Consider the following 23983-nt stretch of genomic DNA (forward strand, 5'->3'; position numbering starts at 1 on the left):
GTTAGCTATTTCCGATGTACCCTCACAGGGATCTGATTTGGGGGTCTGGGAATTTCTGTCTGAGGGGAAACTTGCTGATTCAGGAAGTGTGTTACCTCAGATGGAATTGGACGTCATGTCCTTTAGATTTAAGCTTGAAAACCTCCGCCTGTTACTTCGGGAGGTTTTAGCGACTCTGGATGACTGCTTACACTGATGTCTTTCCGGTTCCTAAGAGAATTTCGGAGATTATTAAGAGGGAATGGGACAGACCGGGTATCCCGTTCTCACCTTCTCCTAATTTTAAGAAAATGTACCCATATCTGACACTGTTCGGGACTCTTGGCAAACAGTCCCTAAGATGGAGGGAGCTATTTCTACCCTGGCTAAGCGTACAACTATTCCTATTGAGGACAGTTGTGCTTTCAAAGACCCTATGGATAAGAAATTGGAGGGTCTTCTAAAGAAACAGTTTATTCATCAGGGTTTCCTGTTACAACCGACGGCCTGCATTATACCAGTTACCACTGCGGCGTCCTTCTGGTTTGATGCGTTAGAAGAGTCTCTTAAGACTGAGACTACTTTAGAGGATATTTTAGATAGAATTAAGGCTCTTAAGCTGGCTAATTCTTTTATTACAGATGCTGCCTTTCAGATTGCCAAATTGGCAGCTAAGAATGCTGGATTTGACATTTTAGCATGTAGAGCGTTATGGTTAAAATCTTGGTCTGCTGATGTGTCGTCTAAGGCAAAGCTTTTGGCTATTCCTTTCAAAGGAAAGACTCTCTTCGGGCCTGACTTGAAAGAAATAATTTCTGACATTATGGGAGGTAAGGGTCATCTCCTACCTCAGGATAGAACTGCTAAGCTGAGGGGTAAACAAAATAATTTTCGTTCCTTTTCGGAACTTTAAAGGAGTCCCCTCTTCTTCCTCTTCTTCCACCAAACAGGAAGGTAATTTTGCTCAGGCCAAGTCCGTCTGGAGACCCAACCAGGCTTGGAACAAAGGTAAATAACCAAAAAAGCCTGCTGCTGCTACCAAGACAGCATGAAGGGGTGGCCCCCGATCCGGGACCGGATCTAGTAGGGGGCAGACTTTCTCTCTTTGCCCAGGCTTGGGTAAGAGATGTTCAGGATCCTTGGGCACTGGAAATTGTGTCCCAAGGGTATCAACTGGAATTCAAAAATTCCCTCCCAAGGGGGAGGTTTCTTCTTTCAAGATTGTCTGTAGACCAGATAAAAAGAGAGGCGTTCTTACGTTGTGTAAAATACGTCTCTACTATGAGAGTAATTCGTCCCGTTCCAATACTGGAACAGGGGCAGGGCTTTTACTCAAATCTCTTCGTGGTCCCCAAGAAAGAGGGCACGTTTTGTCCTATTTTGGATCTAAAAAGTCTAAACAAGTTTCTCAGAGTCCCATCCTTCAAGATGGAGACTATTCGAACAATTCTGCCATTGATCCAGGAGGGTCAATATATGACTACCGTGGATTTGAAGGATGCATATCTTCATATTACCATCCACAAGGATCATCACCAGTTCCTAAGGTTTGCCTTTCTGGACAAACATTTTCAGTTTGTGGCTCTTCCCTTCGGGTTGGCCACAGCACCCAGGATCTTCACGAAGGTTCTAGGGTCTCTTTTGGCGGTTCTCAGGCCGCGGGGCATTGCAGTGGTGCCTTATCTGGACGATATTCTAATCCAGGCGTCGTCTTACCATCTGACAAAGTCTCATACAGACATGGTTCTGTCCTTTCTGAGGACTCACGGGTGGAAGGTGAATCTAGAAAAGAGTTTGTTAGTTCCACAAACAAGGGTGAAAATTTTCTTGACGGAGGTTAGAAAGTTAAAGATTCTAAATACATGCCAAGCTCTTCAGTCCAATCCTCGGCCATCAGTGGCTCAGTGTATGGAGGTAATTGGATTGATGGTGGCGGCAATGGACATCATTCCGTTTGCTCATTTTCATCTCAGGCCACTACAACTGAACATGCTCAGGCAGTGGAATGGAGATTATGCAAATTTGTCTCCTCAGATAGATCTGGATCCGGAGACAAGAGACTCTCTTCTTTGGTGGTTGTCGCCGGATCATCTGTCCCAAGGGACGTGCTTCCGCAGACCCTCATGGTTGATAATGACAACGGTGCCAGCCTACTAGGCTGGGGTGCAGTCTGGAATTCCCTGAAGGCTCAGGGTATGTGGACTCAGCTTCCAATCTTCCAATCAATATTCTGGAATTGAGAGCAATATTCAATGCACTTCAGGCGTGGCCTCGGTTGGCTTCGGCCAAATACATCCTCTTTCAGTCGGACAACATCACGACTGTGGCTTACATCAATCATCAGGAAGGAACAAGGAGTTGACAGAAGTATCAAAGATTATTCGGTGGGCGGAAGCTCACTCTTGTTATCTGTCAGCAGTCTACATCCCAGGAGTGGACAACTGGGAAGCGGACTTTTTAAGCAGACAGACGTTTCATCCGGGGGAGGGGGAACTCCATCCGGAGGTCTTTGTCACTCTGATCCTCAGAAGGGGCAGACCGGAATTGGATCTGGTGGCGTCTCGTCAGAATGCCAAGCTTCCAAGATACGGACCCAGGTCAAGGGATCCTCAGGCCGAGCTGATAGATGCCTTGGCAGTGCCTTGGTCATTCAACCTAGCTTATGTGTTTCCACCATTTGCTTTCCTTCCCCGGGTGATTGCTCGGATCAAACAGGAGAGGGTTTCAGTGATTCTAATCATGCCTGCGTGGCCTCGCAGGACTTGGTATGCCGATCTAGTGGACATGTCCTCTCTGCCGCCGTGGAAGCTTCCATTGAGGCAGGACCTTCTCATTCAGGGACCCTTCCATCATCTGAATCTAGTTTTTCTGCAGCTGACTGCTTGGAGATTGAATGCTTGATTTTATCTAAGCTGGGGTTCTCTGATTCGGTCATTAATACTTTGGTTCAGGCACGTAAGCCTGTTACTAGAAAAATCTAACATAAGATATCTTCATTGGTGTGAATCCAAGGGCTACTCATGGAGTAGAGTTAGGATTCCCAGGATTCTGTCTTTTCTCCAAGAAGGATTGGAGAAAGGGTTATCAGCAATTTCCTTAAAGGGACAAATCTCTGCTTTGTCAATTTTACTACACAAACGTTTGGCAGAAGTTCCAGACGTTCAGTCTTTTTGTCAGGCTCTGACCAGAATCAAGCCTGTGTTTAGATCAATTGCTCCACCCTGGAGTTTGAATTTAGTTCTTAATGTTCTTCAAGGGGTTCCGTTTGAACCCATGCATTCCATAGATATTAAGTTGTTATCTTTGAAAGTTTTATTTTTGGTTGCTATTTCTTCTGCTCGTAGAGTTTCTGAGCTTTCAGCGTTACAATGTGACTCGCCTTATCTTATCTTCCATTCTGATAAGGTGGTTTTACGTACCAAACCTGGGTTCCTTCCTAAGGTTGTTTCAAATAAGAATATTTATCAGGAAATTGTTGTTCCTTCATTATGTCCTAATCCTTCTTCTAAGAAGGAGCGTCTGTTGCATAACTTGGACGTGGTCCGTGCCCTGAAGTTTTACTTGCAGGCGACTAAGGAATTCCGTCAATCATCTTCTTTATTCATTGTTTTTTCTGGAAAGCGTAGGGGCCAGAAAGCTACGGCTACCTCTCTTTCTTTTTCGCTGAAGAGTATCATCCGTCTGGCATATCAGACTGCTGGACAGCAGCCTCCTGAAAGAATTACGGCTCATTCTTCTAGGGCTGTGGCTTCCTCATGGGCATTTTTAAAACGATGCTTCTGTTGAACAGATTTGCAAGGCTTCAACTTGGTCGTCTCTTCACACTTTTTCCAAATTTTCCAAATTTGATACTTTTGCTTCTTCTGAAGCTGTCTTTGGGAGAAAGGTTCTTCAAGCAGGGGTGCCTTCCGTTTAGGTTCCTGTCTTGTCCCTCCCTTTCATCCGTGTCCTGTAGCTTTGGTATTGTAACCTACAAGTAAGGATGAAATCAGTGGACTCGTCATATCTTGTAAAAGAAAAGGAAATTTATGCTTACCTGATAAATTTATTTATTTTACGATATGACGAGTCCACGGCCCACCCTGTCATTTCTAAGACAGGTATGTACTTATTGTTATTAAACTTCAGTCACCTCTGCACCTTTGACTTTTCCTTTCTCTTCCTAACTTTGGTCGAATGACTGGAGCGGGAGGGGAGGAGCTATATATACAGCTCTGCTGTGGTGCTCTTTGCCACTTCCTGCTAGCAGGAGGTTTAATCCCACAAGTAAGGATGAAATCCGTGGACTCGTCATATCGTAAAAGAAATAAATTTATCAGGTAAGCATAAATTTCCTTTCTGTATTAGCCACTAAATTTAAATGGGATAAACAGTGTAACAGAACTGTAATTCATATAAACTTAAAAACTCTTTGGGTTGGGATAACATTTAGGGGCTGATGACCTAAAGCTCAGTGCTCAAATGAAATAGATTATCTAAAATGATCCTCCAGTAATGCAAGATTCCTTGCAACAGGGCTCAACAAAGCCAGGAGCCAGAAAGCCGCCGGCTCCTAGAATTTTACTCCTGACTCCTAACTTTTTGGGGTATTCTCCATATATCTATATACAAATACCACTGGCTCCAAAAAGTAACTCTGGCTCTTGATTTTTTCTACTGGCTCCTAAATTTGAAACAGATCTGTCGACTCCTGCCTTACAATATTCTAGAAAAGCAAATTTTGCTAAACTTCTCTAAAGAGGGTTCCCTGCATTTCTGGATGTGAAGGAGAGACAAGTCCAGAGCAATATAATTACTGCATGACATAAGTTTTGTTGCATTTACACTTTGTGCTTTGTATTTTATATTATTTTCGACTTCAGATTTTGTCCTTTAAACATTGCATTTTCTATTTTGTATGTTAATGTGTTTTGATTCTGTATGCAGAAGTGTATTAAGGATTGTTAATTTTACAAAATTCTGATTATGCTTTGAAATTTTTTGTTTAAAGGGCCAGTAAACCTAAAAAATAATGTTATATAATTCTGCACATAGTTCAGAATTATATAACATTATATTAGCGTTAGCCCTATACAACCTAATATTCCCTGTGAATTTTTATTAAAAAAGACCCGCTCTCTGTGCTCTTCTGAGCGGGTCTGTTTTTTACACAGAGCGCATCTGGCCAGCTGTCTAGTCACAGCCCGACCGCGCCATTACAGTCAGTGCAGCTTGCTCCCGCTGTCGGACAGAGCAGGAGTGAGCTGCACTGAGTTTAATGGCGCGGTCCGGCCAGATGCACTCTGTGTAAAAAAACAGAACCGTTCAGAAGAGCACAGAGAGCGGGTCTGAAAAACAGTCTTTTTTAATAAAAATTCACAGGGAATATTAGGTTGTATAAAGCTAACGCTAATATAATGTTATATAATTCTGCACTATGTGCAGAATTATATAACATTATTATTTAGGTTTACTGGCCCTTTAAATTTAACAGATTAGGATTATATTTTGTATATTTCTGTGTATCTTGTGCAAATTACATTGCAATTTATGTTTGCTCTACGTCACTGGTTTTCAAACCTGTCCTCAGGTCTCCCTAACAGGCCACATTTTGAGGATATCTGAACTAGAGCACAGGTGAAATAATCATCTGATTAGTAACCATGGTTATCTTGCCTGCTCTCATCCAAGGTAATCCAGACAACCTGGACTGTTGGGGAGGCCTGAGGGCAGGTTTGAAAACTTGCTATGTGAAAGTTTTAGAAAGTGGGAGGGAAAAGGGGTGTTTCCAGTGTGTATTTGAATCTCTCACAATTCTCATGATATTCTCTCAGCATTTTGCACCTGCAGGTCTTACTGAGTTATCTTGCTACCCGTTTGCAGGGGAAAAGTAACGTGTACTAATTTAGTAGCAAATTCAAGTTACATTTTTTTGAAAAAGGTTGTTTAATTTGTATTTCTTTCATATAGGTGGCGAGAGTCCATGGTCTGTTACATATGGGATTACATTAATACTACTAGGAGGAGGGAAAGTTTCCCAAACCCTAAGAGCCCTAAAGAAACCTCTTAAACATACCTTAGTTTTACTTTGCTACCGTTGGAGGTGGTTAAAGCATGGAGATGTGCATGATGTCTTCAGTGAAAGGGGCTTTCAGTCTATGTTGAAGCCAGGTTTCTCTCAGAGTACATTGCTTGACAGAGGAATGTATTTGGGGTATGGTTTATGATACAATGTTTTTGCCTCATGGGAAATGCTTCATAGGCCCTATGTAAATTTGGTCGCAGGGACTCATCTTCTGCCTCCCTTTACAGATCTACATTATACTCCTATATCATTACCTCTGCTGATATGTTTCAGTACTTGTTTGACTGTCTGCTACTTGTTTAATAGTGGACGAGTGTCTATGGGAAAGCATGTTTTTACAGTTTTATAAATAGACACTCATATAGCCATATTGTGGGAACATTTAAATTGTTAAAAATGTATCTACACTCACTGGCCACTTTATTAGGAACACCTGTTCAATTGCTTGGTAACACAAATTGCTAATCAGCCAATCACATGGCAGCAAGTTAATGCATTTAGGCATCTAGACGTGGTAAAGACGACTTGCTAAAGTTCAAACCGAGCATCAGAATAGGAAAGAAAGGGGATTGAAGTGACTTTGAACATGGCATGGTTGGTGGTGCCAGACGGACTAGTGTGAGTATTTCAAAAACTGCTGATCTACTTGGATTTTCACTCACAACCATCTCTAGGATTTACAGAGAATGGTCCGAAAAAGAGAAAATATCCAGTGAGCGGCAGTTGTGTGATGTCAGAGGAGAATGGGCAGACTGGTTTGAGTTGATAGAAAGGGAACAGTAACCAAAAAAAAAAAATTGTTGCAACCAAGGTATGCAGAATACCATCTCTGAACCAAGGTATGCAGAATACCATCTCCTGTTAGCTAAGAACATTAAATTGAGGAAGATTGGAAAAACATTGCCTGGTCTGATGAGTCTCGATTTCAGCTGCGATATTTAGATGGTTGGGTCAGAATTTGGCGTAAACAACATGAAAGCATGGATCCATCCTGCCTTGTATCAACGGTTCAGGCTGGTGGTGGTGGTGTAATGGTGTGGGGGATATTTTCTTAGCTCCTTAGTACCAATTGAGCATTGTTTAAACACCACGGCCTACCTGAGTATTGTTGCTGACCATATCCATCCCTTTATGACTACAGTGTACCCATCTTCTGATGGCTACTTCCAGCAGGATAATCCATCATGTCACAAAGCTCAAATCATCTCAAACTGGTTTCTTGAACATGCCAATGAGTTCACTGTACTCAAATGGTCTCCACAGTCACAAGATCTCAATCCAATAGAGCACCTTTGGGATGTGGTGGAATGGGAGATTCGCATCGTGGATGTGCAGCCAACAAATCTGCAGCAACTGCGTGATGCCATCATGTCAATATGGACCAAAATCTTGTAGGAATGTTTCCAACACCTTGTTGAATCTATGCCACAAAGAATTAAGGCAGTTCTGAACGCAAAAGGGGGTCCAACCCGGTACTTGCAAGGTGTACCTAATAAAGTGGCCGGTGAGTGTATATACGGCCCTGGGGCAGAATATCACTATTAGCCTTTGTACGCACATATATTTTGGCATATAAGTTAGCTGTAGTAGCCCAATGATTAGCTCACCTACGTAGCAAGCAGACAGGTTTAGAAATTAAATCTAGCTGCAGCTACTTGCACCTTAAATGTGTCTTCAAACTGTAGTTTAAAAAACTAGACATGTTCCAAGGGATACTGGTATATCTGCATTAACTATCTGTAAAGCTACTTAAAAAAAAAAGAGTATAATTTTTTCCTTTTCTCAAAAGCTTTCTTTTTATAGCTTTTTGCTTTGCTTATGCTATAAGGAGCAGCAAATCTGTCCCTAAACTTAACCTAGAAACTGAGTGCTTATTATATATAGGGTGACCATATTGCCATTTATAAAGGGACACATATGAAAAATACATATGCCAGGGTTCTTATAAAAAATATTTCTTTAAAAAGCCCTGAAAACAGCCCTGACATATGTATAAAGCGGCAATATGGTCACCCTAATTATATAACAACTGAAGTACTTTCTTCAGCTCAATTATGTGACTCATGTTTAGATTTGTCAAATGCAAATGCATGACTAATCTAATGTTTAGGTACCAATACACTGCTTTCTATTTTATTACAGAAGGATGCTAACAAAGTACTTCCAACTACACAGTTATATTTTGCGACGCTATGTATAAGTTGTTTTTTGCTGCTCCTATGCCTTCAAACAAGTGTAAAAGGTCAGTTCAGATGTTTTCCTTCTAAGTGCATATGTACCCTGTTCCAAGGGATACTGTTCTATCTTCAGATAATGAAATTCCTCTAAAGAGTGAGTATCCCTCATCTGCTGTAGAAACCTGAGAATTACTCTTTTTTTAATTTTAGGTTGAACACATTGTTCTCTTTTCAAAGATTAAAGATCCCTAAGTATTCTGATGCTAAACTTTGAAATCGTTAAAAATCAGTTTTTAAAACTTTTGTTAATATCAGTGAGATTTTCCCTTATATCTAACTAATGTCTCTGACCTGATTGCTAAGGAATGATTTAAACCATGTCTGTTAATCCTTTTACAAGGTTTAACAGTTGTATCTTTTTACATACTGTTTAAATTCTCAGACCAGCTATTTCTATTTCTGTTTTAGCTACTATTAATTTCTGGTTGTCCAGTTTTTCAGAAAAGTTTTTTCTAATGACACTGTTAGTTATAACTATTACGTTTGTTGCAGAATACAAATTATTTTATTTGTAATGCTGTATTTGATATTATAAAAATCTATGTCAAGAACATGTCTGTAGCTATTCTTACCAGGAGAGCCCTGTGGCTTACACCCTGGAAGGCTTAATATGGTGTATAAAAGCTAGATGATTGTATCTTTCATTTCAAAGAAAGAGATCTCTATTACTGAAGATAAAGGATTTTTTTTCTTTTTTCCTCAAGACAGGAAGTCTACGAAAATTTTTAAAAACGCCTAATTATTTTCTTTTCGGAGACAACTGACACCTCTATTTAAAGCAAGGTTCCTATGGTTTACTCTGAGGACCTACTGGTCATTGGAACAAGTCCAAACAGGATAATAAGTTGGTTCCCACCTCCAAAACTACTATTTCCATAGCATACGCATATATGCTCTAATACCTCGTTTTCCAGCATTTAAATATCACTCCTATTTGTATGTATTATAAGTGCAGCCCCAGATCCAGTAATCCTATTAGGGGACATGTGTTTTTTTTTTTAATCAGGAGTCTTGGGTTCAGTCTGTCCCAGACCTCTAGGTTCAGAACATTATTCTCAAGAATATTGCATTGGTTTAAGAACAAGGCCACAAAAAGAGCATGTTTTTTTCTATTCATAAATAAAAAAAAATCAAATTTGTTTTTTTCCTTTAAACCATCTCAAATTTCAGGGCCCTTCAATCTTGGCCTCTGCTGAGAAATGGGAATAATTATTCCAGCTCAATGCAAGGGGAATGAGATTTTAATCAAATCTCTTCATTGTTCCAAAGAAGTAAGACACCTTAAACAGTTTGTAAGAATTCCATCTTTCAGAATGGAACATTCAGAACTATTCTACTTTAACAAAGATCAGTTTATGTCAATATTGGATTAAAGGATTTGCCTTCCTATTCCAATTTACTAAAAAAATCAGCTTCTTAGGTTTACTTTTATGAATAAACGTTATCAGTTTGTCACTCTTCCACTATGGTCTAGCTGCAACTCCGACTTATCACCACACTGCCCTGAATGCACTAGGTGTATAGCCAGCAATCTCAAAAGATATTTTAGACTCTGTAACTTGGTGGCTAAATCCTTAATTTATTAATCAGGAGGCTTCTTACTCGTCATACCTGATCTATGATTACCACAGATACAAATTTTCAGGTTGGAGAGCTGTTTGGGGGTCTCTGACAGGACAGGGGTTAGGATCCTCAGAGGCGAGGTTGCCAATCAATATTATAAAACTCTGTGCAATTTTCAGGACCCTTCAAGCTTGGCCTCTGTTAATAAGGGAGTCTTATCTCCATTTCCAGACAGAAAATGTCACAACAGTAACTTCTGTTAACCATCAAGGGGGAACTCATAGTTCTCTTACCTTGATGGAGGTATCTCAGATTCTCTCTTGGGCAGAAGTCAATTCTTGCCTAAATCTTATGATTCGCATCTCAAGAGTGAACAATGGGAGGCAGACGTTCTCAGTCATTAGTCTCTACATCCAGGGGATTGGTTCTCTTCATTAGGATGTGTTCTATCTGATTTTAGATCATTGGGGCCTATCAGAAAAAGGTCTCTCGTTTTAACATCAAACTTCCCAGGTACTTTGTGAAGTCCAGGGATACTCAAGCAGGGGTAGTGGATACTCTAGTGGTTCCTTGGTCATTTTAACCTGCTTATCTGTTTTCTCCTCTGGTTCCTTTTTCCAGAGTGATTTTCAACATAAGATTAAAAAAGTAATTTGTAATTCTGATTGCCCCAGCATGGCCTTACAGGATTTGGCATGCAGAACTGGTTCTAAGTGTCACGCAATGTCTTAGTGGTAAACTTTGCTGTCTTGTAAGCTGCAGGTTGAGAGTTCAATTCCAGCTATGGCTACGTGTTCTTCACAGTGCATGTCCTTTCACTGATGTGTTACAAATATCCTTTAAAATTCCTCTATGGTCTAGCTTACTTATTAAGCTAGGGAAAAAATATCCCACAAATGTTCTATATCCCCAAACTGATAAATGTACTCTTAACCATAGCGGTAATTGATAATACCTTCCCTTAAAATAAGAAAAATAATTTACTGATTGAGACCTAAGAGTGGGCTCTTACATTTTCCAATAGCCTTCTTTAGCTTAATATACTTCCTATAACAATGAGAGGTCCAAGAGAGACCTTATAGTCCATTTAGAAGGTGTATTGTTTGATAGGCATAATCCACATATTTTGATTCTACAAATGTCTTGCAACTATGTTATGTTTTTCTTGTTTAAGTTTGTTTATTAATTGAATGTCTTGAAATGACTTCTCTGTATACTCTGCATTGACAAATTGATGAAATTTGCAAGGCAGCCACTTTGGTCTTCTTTGCACACCTTTACTAAATTTTTATATTTTTATGTTTTTTTTGCTTCCTCTGAAGCAGCCTTTGGTAGAAAGGTCCTACACGCAATTGTCTCAGTTCACTTATAATGCCTGTTTTTTTAGTTTATCATAAGAGATTTTCATTTTTTGGATTGTGGTTTCAATTTCTCAGCGAAAAAAGCAGTTTTTTCAATCCCTCCCTTTATAGCTTGGGTATTAGTTCCCATATGTAACTAATTGTGGTCTCTTGCCACCTATATGAAAGAAAACATAATTTATGCTCACCTGATAAATTAATTTCTTTCTTGGTGGCGAGAGTCCACGAACCCCCACCCTTTTCTTGCGGTTGATTTATTTTAAGCGCATCTTTTTTCCCTGCTACTTTTTTGGCTCTTACTCGCTTTTAAACCTCACTGCTTGGCTATATGCTGAACTAAGGTATGTGTGAGGTGGGGGAGGGGTTTTATAGGGATCTTGGTGTTTGGGAAACTTTGCCTCCTCCTAGTGGTAGGAATGTAATCCCATATGTAATGGATCATGGGCTATCAGGCAAGTATAAATAATATTTTTCTGCAAACTCAGATTTTATATCAGTGCCGGGGCTCTCCTGTTAACGTCACTTGGTAAGATTCTCTATCTCAAAGAGCCTCATTACTTTCTCTGAAAGTCAGCTCTCATCTCTGTGGACTTTATGTACCGTCCTTTTTTCTTAGATAATTCAGTGAGTTCAGCCTGTTTGGAGTCTGCACTATAATTTCTATCCAAGATGGAACATTTCTAGTCATCAGGACCTTAGTGTCTTATATGATCTGTATGCCCTTTTTTCATAGATATTATTTTTTGTACATGTATTTATATATTTATAATATTTGATAGGAATCAAATGATCAACAATGGAAGAGAGCCATGGACTATTTATGTGCTGTCTCAGAGCTGAACTACATGACACAGATTGTGATTATGCTTTATGAAGACAACAATAAGGCAAGTGATTTCAGTATTCTGATTATTAATGTATGTATAATGTACAAATACAAATTTGCCTTATTTGCATTACTATATTTATTGCATATTGGCTGTGAATATTGTGTTTGTTTCATGTGGCAAACCAGTCAGTGCTTTTGTTTATTCTCTTGGTTTTCTCCTATCTTGTAATGTGTTATTGATCACATGATTCTTCCAGGGCAAAATCTAAATGTCATGGCATTAAAAGGAATTATTTTTGTTATGGATTTCTTTATATAATGAGTTTAAAGGTTACTAAAGTGGTCTGCACTTTTATTCTTTCAGGACCCATCCTCAGAGGAACGGTTTCATGTCGAACTTCATTTCAGTCCTGGAGTCAAAGGCTGTGAGGAAGATGAAAAAGCCCCCTTGGGATTTGGGTTTCGTCCAGCATCAGCAGAAGTGAGACTAAGTCCTGAGTTCCAATTGTCAACTTGTCTGCTGTAGCACAAAAAGCAACTTGACATACCTTACATTAAAGGGCATGGAATATATACCTGATATCTGTGCTTAGTACAACGTATCTCTAAGACTTTGTAAAACTTCAAACGGTTTATTGTTTTCAGAAAAACCATATTCCTTAACCTTTGTTTGTCTAACATAAATCAATGATTTAACAGAACATTATACCGAGAAACTTGATACAAAATGTCTATCAATATGCCTTTGTGCCCTCTAATAGTATTATAACTATACAGACATACAATATGTAAGCCTTATAAACTACAAAATAGCATTTTATTGGGAAAGTCATTCTAAGCTATTTGTGTACTTTAATTTAGAACTGTGGATTTCCAGGTGAGTTTGTTAAATCTTCTGTATGTTCTTTTTATAAGATTGCATTTGTTTCAGTCTATGTTTTTCAGCTTTACATTATTCCAAAAATCTTATTTTCACCTCCACTTTTCTTCACTCTTTGTTATTATATTTTGGATCCCCCCATAGAATGAAGATAAGAAAACAGACCAAGGGAGCATGGAGGATCTGTCCAAGGTGAAAGGCAGTGATGAGGTGGACAGGTCCCTGCTGATGTCTTCATTGCCTACTGAACAAATAGTCATCCAACGTAAATCACCACTAACCCGTGCCAGGAAAACTGGGTCTATGGAGGTAATCTCTACCATACAGAATAAATGTGAAATGTTCATAACATCATAAGTGTGTTGCCACAATATTTAACCAGTAAAAATGAATCTGAGTGCTAAAGCATGTTTAATCATATTATTATTTTTTGACACTAAAGAAGATTTATCTGTTACAACTTCACAAATACAAAAACTTGTTTGTAAGATTTTTAAAGACACCAGGGAAGTATTATAAATATGTAAAGAATATACCATACATGGTTAGGCTGTCATCATTTTTTCTTAATAACTGGTTTTATCTATGTCTAGAAAGAGAGCACTAAAGGTTAATCCATGGGGGGAGGGGGTCACAGGAGAAGGAGTAGATTAGCACTAGTGTTTGGATTTTTTTTTATTTTTTTTTTTCACATTTTCCTCTTGATGGATTTTACTGTAAGAGCATCAGATGCACTTTGTAATCTTTTGTAGAAACCCAGAGAGGAAAGTGATATATTGAGTTTCATTAGATTAATCTTCTTCCACAGTTTTGGCGTTTTCATACAGGATAGTGGGTGGTTTATTTGTGATGTCTGCTTATTTGGTGATTTTTGTGTTGATGCTACAAACTTAAAAAAGAGGAAAGGAACTCACTTTAAAATAGGCCAGATTTTATATGGATTTTGTGTAGTGAAATTGCCAGGAATTGTTGTGATGCCCTGCTTGTATAAAATGTGTTGCTCACGGGAAAAGAAATATTTGCACCAGACTTTTGCATCTCATTTTTAGTGTTTTCCAGAAAAGGAAAGTATATTTTTAACGAGAGTGCAGTAGATGTTAAACAGTAATATCATGGTCGGCAATGTATATGTAGATTATTATAGGCTTGTAGAGTAAATAATCCAGATTTTATAAAAGACAGGGACATTCTTCTTAATGTTCTTTACTAAATTTCCCTAGCAGTAAAGGAAAAATATAGCGCCTCATGAGCTAAAATTCTTTATCAGTAAGAAAAGACTAAAACAAAAGAATGTGTGTGTCAGATTTCTCTATTAATTCCTTTGTATTTGATGCACCATATCAAGGAACAGGATATGACCATATTGGGAACAGGAACATGTTGCTATGCAGAAACTCCTCTATAGTCTTCAGACTGTTAAGTAAAGGATAACTATCTTCTTTAAAAGAAGAACTGTAATTTAAAAGAATTAAGCTAGGAAAGTGAAAATTGCAATTAAAGAGTTCATAAAAAACAAAAAAGAATCTGAAGATTAATGTTAGAAAGATTAATTTAAGTAACTAACACATGAATGATATTGCAATCACATCATAATTTGTAAGAGAGTTAATGATAGATATGAACATAAATGCAAAACAAGGGAAAGAAAAAGTGAGAGTGGGGAGGGTAAAATACTTGCCTCCTGTCTTTTAAAAAAATCTAAGTTATTTAGTCACCAATGCGATTGTTATCTCCATTTTATTACAAGATAGGAGGCTATTATTTAAGCATAAGGCCATGAAGGAAAAAGGAAAAAGGAAAAAAAGAAAAAACCTTATGTAAAACAGGGTTAAAAGTAAATTGTCAAAAAACAGTTTTATAAGAGCTGTCTTGTATTGGGCTAAGTCTGAAAACCTAAGAAGCCAAAGCACCCCACCTAGAATAATGAGGTCCAAAAGAACTTGGAACTCTAGCCATGAACCCAGTGAGCCAAAGCAGGAATAAAAACCAATTGGTAGAGTCTAATAAAATGAATAGAGTGTGGGGCTGAGGACAGATTAGCATACACCTTAAATGGAACCAAACAAACCCTGAAGAGAAGCCATATGAGTACACTTGGATAGAAAAAGTTGGACATCTTGAGGGGTAAAAGAAATTTTTTTTTACAACCATGGATGTAACCTCCAAACCCTTTGGGAAGAGATTATGGAAGGATAACCTTCTTAGCGAACAACTGCTTCAAAGAAAGGAAACAATTAGATGTCATTCTTGCACAAAATAACTAGGTTAACATCCTGTTTAAAAGGGTACAAATTATGGCCGGTAGGTACTATGACCTGCAGACATAGCAGGTTTGAAAATATTTATGGTATGTTCTTGTCAAAAAAAGTGAGACAAAGAAATAGTCAAAGTTACAGTAGGTGTAAAAAATGTTTAACATTTCTGTGTTTTGGAAGCCCAAGATTCTCTGATTACATTTCTCGAGATTCCCAAAACCCCTGATGTAGTCCCTAGAAATCGTTCAAGCCACCAAATTCAGGAGGCAGCACAAAGCCAAGTTACGTTGTTGACCTAGAAAGTTCAGCAAAGTTAATACCTGTCACTGGAATCTTACCATCTATGGGGGACCAGTCCGTTACTAAACCTGAGAAATCTAGAAAATATTCTTACAAATTCAAGATGTTTTTGAAACAGAACTTGGTAAATCTCACCTAGGATTTTTACAACGTAGATTTTAACCCCCCCCCTAGTCTGTGGGTTTGTACCACAGAAAAGTTGTCACAACAATTGGTGAATTCTTTGGCAAAGAGTATTTCTAAAGAGTTGACTGTTTTTATGTCTGGGCAATTTAGTGTGTAAGGACACTTCTTGATATGTCAAAAGGCCGCCGTTAAAGACACAACCTCAAGAAGAGCCACCTGAGCTTTGAATTTCACAAACTCAGAGGTAATCAAAGACAATTTCTACTTTTCTTTCATGTAATTAACAAGAGTCCATGAGCTAGTGACGTATGGGATATACATTCCTACCAGGAGGGGCAAAGTTTCCCAAACCTTAAAATGCCTATAAATACACCCCTCACCACACCCACAAATCAATCAATCAGTTTTACAAACTTTGCCTCCAAGGGAGGTGGTGAAGTAAGTTTGTGCTAGATTCTACGTTGATATGCGCTCCGCAGCAAGTTGGAGCCCGGTTTTCCTCTCAGCGTGCAGTGAATGTCAGAGGGATGTGAGGAGAGTATTGCCTATTGAATGCAGTGATCTCCTTCTACGGGGTCTATTTCATAAGGTTCTCTGTTATCGGTCGTAGAGATTCATCTCTTACCTCCCTTTTCAGATCGACGATATACTCTTATATTTACCATTTCCTCTACTGATTCTCGTTTCAGTACTGGTTTGGCTTTCTACAAACATGTAGATGAGTGTCCTGGGGTAAGTAAGTCTTATTTTCTGTGACACTCTAAGCTATGGTTGGGCACTTTTATTATAAAGTTCTAAATATATGTATTCAAACATTTATTTGCCTTGACTCAGAATGTTCAACTTTCCTTATTTCCAGACAGTCAGTTTCATATTTGGGATTATGCTTTAATTATCATATTTTTTCTTACCTCAAAAATTTGACTTTTTCCCTGTGGGCTGTTAGGCTCGCGGGGGCTGAAAATGCTTCATTTTATTGCGTCATTTTTGGCGCGGACTTTTTTGGCGCAAAAATTCATTTCCGTTTCCGGCGTCATACGTGTCGCCGGAAGTTGCGTCATTTTTTGACGTTATTTTGCGCCAAAAATGTCGGCGTTCCGGATGTTGCGTCATTTTTGGCGCAAAAAGCATTTAGGCGCCAAATAATGTGGGCGTCTTTTTTGGCGCCAAAAAATATGGGCGTCGCTTTTGTCTCCACATTATTTCAGTCTCATTTTTCATTTGCTTCTGGTTGCTAGAAGCTTGATGTTTGTCATTTTTTTCCCATTCCTGAAACTGTCTTATAAGGAATTTGATCTATTTTGCTTTATATGTTGTTTTTTCTCTTACATATTGCAAGATGTCTCACGTTGCATCTGAGCCAGAAGATACTACAGGAAAACCTCTGCCTGCTGGATCTACCAAAGCTAAGTGTATCTGCTGTAAACTTTTGGTAGCTATTCCTCCAGCTGTTGTTTGTATTAAATGTCATGACAAACTTGTTAATGCAGATAATATTTCCTTTAGTGATGTACCATTGCCTGTTGCAGTTCCCTCAACATCTAAGGTGCAGAATGTTCCTGATAACATAAGAGATTTTGTTTCTGAATCCATAAAGAAGGCTTTGTCTGTTATTTCTCCTTCTAGTAAACGTAAAAAGTCTTTTAAATCTTCTCTTTCTACAGATGAATTTTTAAATGAACACCATCATTCTGATTCTTTGGACTCTTCTGGTTCAGAGGATTCTGTCTCAGAGATTGATGCTGATAAATCTTCATATTTATTTAAGATGGAATTTATTCGCTCTTTACTTAAAGAAGTACTAATTGCTTTAGAAATAGAGGATTCTAGTCCTCTTGATACTAATTCTATACGTTTAGATAAGGTTTTTAAAGCTCCTGCGGTTATTCCAGAAGTCTTTCCTGTTCCTAATGCTATTTCTGCAGTAATTGCTAAGGAATGGGATAGATTGGGTAATTCATTTACTCCTTCTAAACGTTTTAAGCAATTATATCCTGTTCCGCCTGACAGGTTAGAATTTTGGGACAAAATCCCTAAAGTTGATGGGGCTATTTCTACCCTTGCTAAACGTACTACCATTCCTACATCAGATGGTACCTCGTTTAAGGATCCTTTAGATAGAAAAATTGAATCTTTTCTAAGAAAAGCTTATCTATGTTCAGGTAATCTTCTTAGACCTGCTATATCATTGGCTGATGTTGCTGCAGCTTCAACTTTTTGGTTGGAAACTCTAGCGCAACAAGTAACAAATCGTGATTCTCATGATATTATTATTCTTCTCCAGCATGCTAATAATTTCATCTGTGATGCCATTTTTGATATTATTAGAGTTGATGTTAGATTTATGTCTCTGGCTATCTTAGCCAGAAGAGCTTTATGGCTTAAGACTTGGAATGCTGATATGGCTTCTAAATCAACTCTACTTTCCATTTCTTTCCAGGGAAACAAATTATTTGGTTCTCAGTTGGATTCTATTTTTTCAACTGTTACTGGTGGGAAAGGAACTTTTTTACCACAGGATAAAAAGTCTAAAGGTAAAAACAGGGCTAACAATCGTTTTCGATCCTTTCGTTTCAACAAAGAACAAAAGCCTGATCCTTCGTCCTCAGGAGCAGTTTCAGTTTGGAAACCATCTCCAGTCTGGAATAAATCCAAGCCTGCTAGAAAGGCAAAGCCTGCTTCTAAGTTCACATGAAGGTACGGCCCTCATTCCAGTTCCGCTGGTAGGGGGCAGGTTACGTTTTTTCAAAGAAATTTGGATCAATTCTGTTCACAATCTTTGGATTCAGAACATTGTTTCAGAAGGGTACAGAATTGGTTTCAAGATGAGACCTCCTGCAAAGAGATTTTTTCTTTCCCATGTCCCAGTAAATCCAGTGAAAGCTCAAGCATTTCTGAATTGTGTTTCAGATCTAGAGTTGGCTGGAGTAATTATGCCAGTTCCAGTTCCGGAACAGGGGATGGGGTTTTATTCAAATCTCTTCATTGTACCAAAGAAGGAGAATTCCTTCAGACCAGTTCTGGATCTAAAATTATTGAATCGCTATGTAAGGATACCAACGTTCAAGATGGTAACTGTAAGGACTATATTGCCTTTTGTTCAGCAAGGGAATTATATGTCCACAATAGATTTACAGGATGCATATCTGCATATTCCGATTCATCCAGATCATTATCAGTTCCTGAGATTCTCTTTTCTAGACAAGCATTACCAATTTGTGGCTCTACCGTTTGGCCTTGCTACAGCTCCAAGAATTTTCACAAAGATTCTCGGTGCCCTTCTGTCTGTAATCAGAGAACAGGGTATTGTGGTATTTCCTTATTTGGACGATATCTTGGTACTTGCTCCGTCTTTACATTTAGCAGAGTCTCATACGAATCGACTTGTGTTGTTTCTTCAAGATCATGGTTGGAGGATCAATTTACTAAAAAGTTCTTTGATTCCTCAAACAAGGGTAACCTTTCTGGGTTTCCAGATAGATTCAGTGTCCATGACTCTGTCTTTAACAGACAAGAGACGTCTATAATTGATTACAGCTTGTCGAAACCTTCAGTCACAATCATTCCCTTCGGTAGCCTTATGCATGGAAATTCTAGGTCTTATGACTGCTGCATCGGACGCGATCCCCTTTGCTCGTTTTCACATGCGACCTCTTCAGCTCTGTATGCTGAACCAATGGTGCAGGGATTACACGAAGATGTCTCAATTAATATCTTTAAAACCGATTGTTCGACACTCTCTAACGTGGTGGACAGATCACCATCGTTTAATTCAGGGGGCTTCTTTTGTTCTTCCGACCTGGACTGTAATTTCAACAGATGCAAGTCTCACAGGTTGGGGAGCTGTGTGGGGATCTCTGACGGCACAAGGAGTTTGGGAATCTCAGGAGGTGAGATTACCGATCAATATTTTGGAACTCCGTGCAATTTTCAGAGCTCTTCAGTTTTGGCCTCTTCTGAAGAGAGAATCGTTCATTTGTTTTCAGACAGACAATGTCACAACTGTGGCATACATCAATCATCAAGGAGGGACTCACAGTCCTCTGGCTATGAAAGAAGTATCTCGAATTTTGGTTTGGGCGGAATCCAGCTCCTGTCTAATCTCTGCGGTTCATATCCCAGGTGTAGACAATTGGGAAGCGGATTATCTCAGTCGCCAAACGTTGCATCCGGGCGAATGGTCTCTTCACCCAGAGGTATTTCTTCAGATTGTTCAATTGTGGGGGCTCCCAGAGATAGATCTGATGGCCTCTCATCTAAACAAGAAACTTCCCAGGTATCTGTCCAGATCCCGGGATCCTCAGGCGGAGGCAGTGGATGCATTATCACTTCCTTGGAAGTATCATCCTGCCTATATCTTTCCGCCTCTAGTTCTTCTTCCAAGAGTAATCTCCAAGATTCTGAGGGAATGCTCGTTTGTTCTGCTAATAGCTCCGGCATGGCCTCACAGGTTTTGGTATGCGGATCTTGTCCGGATGGCATCTTGCCAGCCATGGACTCTTCCGTTAAGACCAGACCTTCTGTCACAAGGTCCTTTTTTCCATCCGGATCTGAAATCCTTAAATTTAAAGGTATGGAGATTGAACGCTTGATTCTTGGTCATAGAGGTTTCTCTGACTCCGTGATTAATACTATGTTACAGGCTCGTAAATCTGTATCTCGAGAGATATATTATAGAGTCTGGAAGACTTATATTTCTTGGTGTCTTTCTCAGCATTTTTCTTGGCATTCTTTTAGAATACCGAGAATTTTACAATTTCTTCAGGATGGTTTGGATAAGGGTTTGTCCGCAAGTTCTTTGAAAGGACAAATCTCTGCTCTTTCTGTTCTTTTTCACAGAAAGATTGCTATTCTTCCTGATATTCATTGTTTTGTACAAGCTTTGGTTCGTATAAAACCTGTCATTAAGTCAATTTCTCCTCCTTGGAGTTTGAATTTGGTTCTGGGAGCTCTTCAAGCTCCTCCGTTTGAACCTATGCATTCATTGGACATTAAATTACTTTCTTGGAAAGTTTTGTTCCTTTTGGCTATCTCTTCTGCTAGAAGAGTTTCTGAATTATCTGCTCTTTCATGTGAGTCTCCTTTTCTGATTTTTCATCAGGATAAGGCGGTGTTGCGAACTTCTTTTGAATTTTTACCTAAAGTTGTGAATTCCAACAACATTAGTAGAGAAATTGTGGTTCCTTCATTATGTCCTAATCCTAAGAATTCTAAGGAGAAATCATTGCATTCTTTGGATGTTGTTAGAGCTTTGAAATATTATGTTGAAGCTACGAAATCTTTCCGTAAGACTTCTAGTCTATTTGTTATCTTTTCCGGTTCTAGGAAAGGCCAGAAAGCTTCTGCCATTTCTTTGGCATCTTGGTTGAAATCTTTAATTCATCTTGCCTATGTTGAGTCGGGTAAAACTCCGCCTCAAAGAATTACAGCTCATTCTACTAGGTCAGTATCTACTTCCTGGGCGTTTAGGAATGAAGCTTCGGTTGACCAGATCTGCAAAGCAGCAACTTGGTCTTCTTTGCATACTTTTACTAAATTCTACCATTTTGATGTATTTTCTTCTTCTGAAGCAGTTTTTGGTAGAAAAGTTCTTCAGGCAGCGGTTTCAGTTTGAATCTTCTGCTTATGTTTTTTGTTAAACTTTATTTTGGGTGTGGATTATTTTCAGCAGGAATTGGCTGTCTTTATTTTATCCCTCCCTCTCTAGTGACTCTTGTGTGGAAAGATCCACATCTTGGGTAGTCATTATCCCATACGTCACTAGCTCATGGACTCTTGTTAATTACATGAAAGAAAACATAATTTATGTAAGAACTTACCTGATAAATTCATTTCTTTCATATTAACAAGAGTCCATGAGGCCCACCCTTTTTTGTGGTGGTTATGATTTTTTTGTATAAAGCACAATTATTCCAATTCCTTATTTTATATGCTTCGCACTTTTTCTTATCACCCCACTTCTTGGCTATTCGTTAAACTGATTTGTGGGTGTGGTGAGGGGTGTATTTATAGGCATTTTAAGGTTTGGGAAACTTTGCCCCTCCTGGTAGGAATGTATATCCCATACGTCACTAGCTCATGGACTCTTGTTAATATGAAAGAAATGAATTTATCAGGTAAGTTCTTACATAAATTATGTTGTTTATTCCAAAGCCCAAATCTTGAAGCCAGGTAATGCTGTCTTAAAATATTCTTCTTTTCTGAAGAAGAAAAAAAAAGGATATTGTCTAACTATGTACCTGGGCAAATCCACCTGGCTGGATAATTTAAAATCAGATTACATATCTGTAGTTTAGCACCAAGGGACCAAACTAAAGCTAAATAGAAGACCGGTGAACTGCAAAGCAAGCAGTGAAATGAAACTGATCTGTTAGAGCTGGTCACATATTTGAGATCCAGGTTATGAACCAATCATTGGTCTGAAGAATGTCACTACAAATTTTGAAAACCATAATTTAAAAGTGAGGGAAATTATATGTAAAAAAACATTGTAGAAATTGTCTAAAGGCAAAGCAGAATTTTAATGAAGTATTGAAGAGAACAATGACATCACCTGTGTACTGCATGGGAGGCAGCAAAGAAAGGAGAATTATGAAAACCATTGGTAACCTATGGTTTTCATAAAGAAAGTAAAGCAAACTTTGAGCCTCCTGTCTTGTTATAAAATTAAGAAATATTGTAAAATGTGCACAGTCACCATGAAAAAAATTTTATTCAAGTAAATGATTTTCAGAAGCGTTATGGATATAAATGTATCCTTTTCAAAAAAGATGATGTTTTTGTTTTGGAATGTTAATTGCCATTTTAGGTTTTAATATGTTTTTTTGACTGGTCCTGGAAAGCTTTGGTGACTTTTCCCAACAGTGTATTTTTAGTGAGGTGTATGTGGACTGAACTATTCCTGTCCACGGATTTGATTGCAGGTGATGAACGCCAAATGCACAGGAAATTTGGAGTTCACGTCCCATAGAGGGCGGCGACGGAGAAGATCGGGAGAACCCCATCACTCCTCATGTTCCATCATTCTGCAGTCCAGGGCCATGTCCATCACTAACCTGACAACATGGCGACAGGTGTTTTTTTTACATTTTCTCATTGGCCGTTCAACCCCTCACCTTCCTTCCCGTATCTTCCACCTTTTCTTAGCTGCTGGAATTCTCTCTCGCTTGCAATTTTAGGGCATCACTGAAATGTATTGTGTGTCGCCAGATGCATTACAGAAGATGTTTATACAGTCTTGCAGTGCTTTTCTACGCAACTGAAACATTTCTGCACATTATCTTTAAACTGTATTTAAAAAAATGAAATGCCTTTAATTCTTACTTCATTGCTCAATTCCGGAGAGAAACCTGATAAGTTATGGTATGTATTATTTTCCCCACATACGTTTAACTTTAAAGTTCAGCATAATATGAATTGGAGGAGTACTACTACTTTTGACAATAATTTTTACAAATTTTGAATGTTTTTAGCAATTATAGCTAGAATAAGCACAGCAATATGTATAATGCAATGAATCATTTGTTGTTTTCTTAAACTACCCTTTTAAATATACTCAGTAATGGTTCCACTGCAAGATGTAGATGTTAAAGTTTACTTAGTTAACAGTTTAAAACATAAAGTGCGCTAATTTTAAAGATACGTCATTACTCCGAAAAACTGCAACCCCTGTAGAATGTTGGAGACATCAGAGGATATTATGATTAGGCAAAGCAGGAGTAACACTAGATTATCTGCTTCACCACTGTATATATGCATTTAACATGGATGGAAAATGTCAATGTAGTTTGCCAGTCACAAGAGAAAAGTTTCTAGTCAACTGAATAATGAAATAGATAAAATCCTATTTTTATCATGAACTGCCGTTTCTTTCTGTTCTGAGGCTGATAGCAATTTCCAGCCTTGTAAATAAACATATTTTATTTGATTTGTTGTTATTTAAACATTAGGTTTGATATGTAATGTTTTATTTAAATAAAGATTTACCAAAGCTGGAAATTACACAAAACCCTTTATCAAAACTGTTAAGGACTGGAAAAGGTTAAGATTTTGGATTAGTCATAATTTTGCATCTGTAAAATGTGGCAGCTTGGAGAGTTGATGAGATCAAGTGAAAACCACAATATATTATGTAATTTAGGCAATATTTAAACATAATTATACATCTTGTAAATGCAACCTAAAGATAGTATTATATTTATTTAAATATATACTGTATATTGTATACATAGTGCCATCAGAGAGAGAGTTCAGTACTGTACCAAAAAGGTAATAGTTTTTGTTAGAACACAAAAAGTAAAGACACAAGCTGTTTATTAAAATCTGTTTATTTTGATGCTAACAGGAGTGTAGCAGGGCCATAATAACAGATTTCTCACTCTCTGATTTT

At 38.3% G+C, this 23983-nt stretch overlaps 1 protein-coding gene across 3 annotated transcripts in view; it reads left to right on the forward strand.

The window, feature by feature from the left end:
• Nucleotides 1–23983, forward strand: part of PPIP5K1 (diphosphoinositol pentakisphosphate kinase 1) — a 488970-nt gene that overhangs the window by 263153 nt on the left and 201834 nt on the right. For all 3 annotated transcript variants that reach the window (XM_053717727.1, XM_053717728.1, XM_053717729.1), the window contains exons 23-25: nucleotides 11984–12091; nucleotides 12398–12514; nucleotides 13058–13222. In XM_053717727.1, the coding sequence (XP_053573702.1) occupies nucleotides 11984–12091; nucleotides 12398–12514; nucleotides 13058–13222 (390 nt within the window). The remainder of the gene's footprint in view (nucleotides 1–11983; nucleotides 12092–12397; nucleotides 12515–13057; nucleotides 13223–23983) is intronic.

The sequence above is a fragment of the Bombina bombina genome, chromosome 6 (genome assembly GCF_027579735.1).
Source record: "Bombina bombina isolate aBomBom1 chromosome 6, aBomBom1.pri, whole genome shotgun sequence".
Classification (NCBI taxonomy): domain Eukaryota; kingdom Metazoa; phylum Chordata; class Amphibia; order Anura; family Bombinatoridae; genus Bombina; species Bombina bombina.